General features: G+C 36.2%; 2 protein-coding genes across 4 annotated transcripts in view; one reads left to right on the top strand and one right to left on the bottom strand.

The window, feature by feature from the left end:
• LOC106868939 (myotubularin-related protein 10-A) overlaps window positions 1-5335 on the bottom strand; it is a 408915-nt gene that overhangs the window by 85045 nt on the left and 318535 nt on the right. For all 3 annotated transcript variants that reach the window (XM_052973209.1, XM_052973212.1, XM_052973211.1), the window contains one exon: window positions 4604-4691. In XM_052973209.1, coding sequence (XP_052829169.1) covers window positions 4604-4691 — 88 coding nt within the window. The remainder of the gene's footprint in view (window positions 1-4603; window positions 4692-5335) is intronic.
• The window catches only part of LOC106873751 (leucine-rich repeat protein SHOC-2-like), a 705478-nt gene that overhangs the window by 460684 nt on the left and 239459 nt on the right, over window positions 1-5335 (top strand). The gene's annotated exons all lie outside the window — the stretch shown is intronic.

Genomic DNA, 5335 nt, shown 5'->3' with positions numbered 1-5335 from the left:
ATATACATACATGCATATATATATCTTTATTTATTACTTTATTTCAGTCTTTTTTTATATTCTTTTCTCTTTTCTGTGTATAATTTTTTGTATGTATACTTGTAAGCAAAAATCTTTTGCTATAACCAGTAAAACATAGTTTTCAGTTTGAAAATAGCTAAGTGAAGCTTGAAACTCATATCAGAGTAACTCACTGTAAAACATTATCATTAAGATTAAAATAAAAATTATCCCCTCAAAAAAGCCATCTCTTCTCATTCTTTCAAATATATATATATATATATATATATATATGCAATAAATAACCACATCTAATAGCATCTTCAATTTCTTTTGGTAGTTACCAGATTCTTACAATACACAAAACTTTATACTCTTAAGAAAGAAAATGCTGTTATCACACAGAGATTTGAAAACTATGCTAAATTTAATTGAATCTAACTTATCATAATTGTAATTTCATCACTCATTTAGCACACCCAGTAGTAGTTTAGATGTTTAAATTAATTTAATTTAATCAAACTAGCCATAATCATAATTTTGCCTTTAATAATTTATTCCTCATTATTTCATTACTGTATCTATGCAAAATATATTTAGTTTTCCCCATCATAATTTTTGCCTCTAATGCCCAGTTTACCCATTTCATCTTTACTGTTCTTATAAGAATTACTGCCTCTACTCTGGAAGTTAGCATAGCTGTTTTTGGTATTTATCTCTTAATGCTATTTCTGAGCCAGCAAACATAGCAGTCACTTCTGGTGGTCAAACACTTCCCTCCTCCTCCTTCTTTCTGTTGCTGCCTTATATATAAACCCTTTTAGACATGCATTGTTCTCCAAAATTGTTCCTCTGCCTGCTACCTTCTCCCCATGTGCAAGTTCAGACATTTCCTTATGTGTGATATGCTCACCTATTCTCACCCCCACCACCTATACCAGAAACCGCTCTCTCTCTCTCTCTCCTGTTCCAGAACCTCTCTTGGAAACTGTTCCTCCTCTCAGAAGTCTTTCATCCACATTACTGCAACACACATGCTGCAGTGTGTATCCTCTGCACCTATCAACTAATTAATTAACTATTTTTATTTACCTTTGTATTAGCAAAGCTTGCAGAGCACTCAACTATTTTTGCTAACTTTATTTACCCATCCTTCTATTAACCATGGTTGCATAGCACTCACTTCAGGTAGATGCAGCGAGTGCAACACAAATGAATGACAATAGATTAAACTGTTATGACATGTTTCTTCATAAATGCTTGTTGAAACCTTTTCAAATGTGGAATGCCATCCCCCTTCTGCATGCTCCTTCCTTCCCTCTTCCCCCTTCATATCCTTAGAGTTGGTGCTGTCAATATAGGCACAGTGAAAGCTAGGTCTGATGAGGTTGTTGAAATGTTTGAATGGAAGTGTGTCTGTGTGTGCTGCATTGAAGAAGCAAGGTGGGGTGCTTGAGCAAGGCTCCTCATAGGCAAAAAACATAGTTATAAAATCTTCTGGGAAGATCTGGAAGCTTAAGGATCATTTGAATAGTTAGAGATTTAGAGACGGCCTAACCGAAGCATTTAATGAGAAGCAGGAAGAACTACAGACTTGTAACACAGAGGTTAACTGGAAGCTCCAACGAAAGAACTTACTGAGAGCCACAAACCAAATTTGTGGCTGGTGCAAAGTTTCAACCAGACCTAGAGTGATGGAACAGTGTAGTTGACAGAGCCATTAGAGCAAAGATACAGGCTTTGAAGGACTAAAAGGATAGCAGTAGCAAAGAGTTATATCAGGTAACTAGAAGGGCAGCTAGGAGGTAGATATACTTAGCCAGGGGAGAAATAGAAAGGAAGAGATTTGCCAATGTTCTAAGGCATGAGGATGAGTGGCTTGAGGTGTTTCAGTTTGCAAGATAGTATGTTAGGGAAAATCATGATGTTTTAGGAGAGAAGTGTGTTTGCATGCATGATAGTTTACTTGTAGTTAGTGACTCTGCAAAGAAAGAGACTTGGAATGCCATTATAAAAGGCAGCTAAATGTAGAGAATATATGGGAGCAGGAGAGTCTGCCTAATGTGGACCTGAGAGGAACCAACCATCCGAATTGTTAATAGCTATGAAGGATATGTAGACAAGGAAAGCCCCTGGCCCAATAGGAATCACCAAGATGCTTAAAATAACTGGCAGAGAAGGATATGGTTTAGTCATCCATATAGTTAATCAGGTTGTCCATGAAGGAGTCATACTCAATGGTTGGTGTAGCAGCATTATAGTCAACTGCTACAAAGATAAAGGTGACACTTTAGAAAGAATTACAAAGCTATCAAATTGCTGGACCAGGTAATGTAAGTTACAGAGAGGGTCATAGTTCAACTAATTAGGAAGAGAGTTAGTCTAGATGAGTTGCAGTTTGGTTTTATGTCAGGGAGAAGCATCACAGATGCTATATTCCTCTAAGGCAGCTGCAGAAGTATTTGGCCCAAAATAAACCTCTGTACCTGGCTTTTGTTGATATGGAGAAAGCCTTTGACAAAATTCCCTGTTCCCTTATCTGGTGGTCAATGTGGAAGCTAGGATAGATGAGTGGTTGGTGAGAGCCATACAAGCCATGTACAGGATGCTATTAGTAAGGTAAAAGTTGGCAATGAATTTAGTGTACAAGTAGGGGTTCACCAAGAAACAGTTCTCATCCCTGTCTTCTTTATCAGAATCCTCCAAGCCATAACAGAAGAATTTAAGACAGGCTGTCCTAGGGAGCTCCTCTACATTGATGACCTTGTTCTTATAGCTGAATCACAACTAAAACGAGAAAAAAAATTTCAGGTGTGGAAGCAAGGCCTGGAATCAAAGGGCCTTAGAATAAATTTAGCAAAAACCAAAGTCTTAGTAAAGAGGGAAATTGAGAAATCACAAATTTTTTCCAGAAGATGGCCCTGCTCGATATGTAGAAAAGGTGTAGATAGGAACTCCAAAAGGTGTACACAGTGCATGCTATGGACACATAAGAGGTGAAGAATATCAGAGGAAGGCTAACAGAGAAAGCAGTCTGTGTGTGGAAGATGTGTAGGCACAATAAACATGAGAAATGTACAAAGAATAGACTTCGTCGAATGCTCATTAGAATTAGTAGACAGCTTCTGTTACTTAGGTGACCAAATCAGCAGTGGAAGAGAATGCTCTGAGAGCATAGCTGCTAGAATAGGAACGGGTAGGGCAAAGTTCAGAGAGCTGCTACTTTTGTTGGTAACAAAGGGCTTCTCCCTCAGTGTGAAAGGCAGATTGTATGATGCCTGTGTGCAAACAGCCATACTACATAGCAGTGAAACATGGGCTGTGACAGCAGAGGACATGTGATGGCTTCAAAGAAATGAAGCTAATATGCTCCACTGGATATGCATGTCTTAAGAGAAAAATTGGGTATAAGAGGCATCAGATGTAGTGTGCAAGAGAGAAGACATTACTGGTATGGTCATGATGCGTATGGGTGAGAACAGCTGCATAAAGAAATGCCAATCTCTAATAGTGGAGGGAACCTATGGAAGAGGTAGACCCAGGAAGAAGTGAGATGAGGAGGTGAAATATAATCTTTGGATGTTGAGTCTCATGGAGGTGATGACAAGTGACCAAGACTGTTGACAATTTTTTGTACTTGAGAAGGCACAAGCTTAGTGAAATCATAGTTGTGGCCAGTGCCAGTCACATGTAAAAGGCATCCATGCTGGTGACACATAAAAGACACTCAGTACACTCTCTGGAGTGAAGGGTGTTAGAAAAGGCATCTAGCTGTAGAAACTAAGCCAAAACAGACTGGAGCCTGTTGTAGCTCTCCGACTTACCAGTTTCAGTCAAATCAGCTAACTCATACCAGCACAGAAAACGGATGTTAAACGATAACGATAATAATGATGATGATAATGATCTGTCAGCTTAATTTCTAGTTTATGGACAGCACTAGGATCCTGTCATAAAAATTTAGTTTTCTTTCTCAATGATCTTTGTGAACAAGTTTAGATAGAATCTTTTCCAATGTCCGCAGCCTTAACTTTTTCTTCCACTTGCTAATACCCCCAACATTTTTATACAGTTCATAATATCTTCATTTAATCTCTAATGCATTCAGTACAAATTAAGGTTGCCAATAAATTCTGTAATACATTTTTAGCAATCCTGTTGAATTTAACAACACTCACACATGCACACAAACATATCCTTACAACTGTAAATGTCTTCTTCAGGATTACTTTTAGAATAGAAGCTGTGTCAAAGGTATTAGTCTACTTTAAAAAAAAATAACATTTAGTAAGATACAGATACAATTGTAAATATTGTAATGGTATCACATTACAATAACATATATGTTATTGCACACAGATCATTAATGTATAATAGTCAGAAAATATATCAAAAGATAGTATGACAATGTATATACAGTAATAAAATATCAGAATAAACATGCCAAAAAATAGTCAAAAATGATTATGTTGCTAATTTTAGAAAACTGCAGTGTTATTTCTCATCAACAAATAACAGCCTAAAGATTTTGAAATCGATTACTTAATTTACTTATACAAACTTGAAAAATTGACAACAACATTTAAAAATGTTAAAAACTCACTAAGAGCCTTTGATCATCAAATGCCATGGCCATCTCAGTAAGACTTTCATTATTTAAACTTTCTGGAATAATGAAATATTCAGGCAAACTGAAAAAAAAAAGAAACAAAAAAAAAGAATGAAAAAGGAATTATAATTATCTAAGATCATTACATTACAAAAAGTCGAGATTCCATTTGCAGCCTATCTCTTACACTTATTAGTTTTTACTCTCCTTCAAGAGTTAATTACCACAAAGATAAGGGTGATGTCGTAAAGAGTGGGGGACTATACAAATCAGTTCCTGAGAAAATATTTTCAAATGAAGATAGTTTCATACCCTAAACAGATTCTTCTAGTTTCCTCTCAATCTCTTGAACACAACTCTTGGTTTTTCAGTAATTAACTAATCAAAACAACTACCGTAAAAACCCATGTAATTTATGCACTTTTTCGGCAAAAACAAAAATAAACTTTAGGGGGTGCATAAATTACATGAGTAGATCATTTCCAGAATTTTTTTAGAAATTGTTTTTGTTGAAAAATGACATACAAATGTAAACATTCATACCGGAAGTTGATTCATTTAATATCAGAAGAGGTTTCTACAAAAAAAAATATAATGAAGTTGATTTTTATTTATGCTGGACGGTATAATGCCTACATTTTCTGTATAAATAGGCGTAGGAGTGACTGTGGGATAAGTAACTTGCTTACCAAGCACATGGTTCCGGGTTCAGTCCCACTGCATGGC

This window comes from Octopus bimaculoides, chromosome 15 (genome assembly GCF_001194135.2).
Source record: "Octopus bimaculoides isolate UCB-OBI-ISO-001 chromosome 15, ASM119413v2, whole genome shotgun sequence".
NCBI classification, from domain to species: domain Eukaryota; kingdom Metazoa; phylum Mollusca; class Cephalopoda; order Octopoda; family Octopodidae; genus Octopus; species Octopus bimaculoides.
The sequence above is the reverse complement of the archived record's forward strand: the minus strand, read 5'-3'. Positions and strand labels throughout refer to the sequence as shown.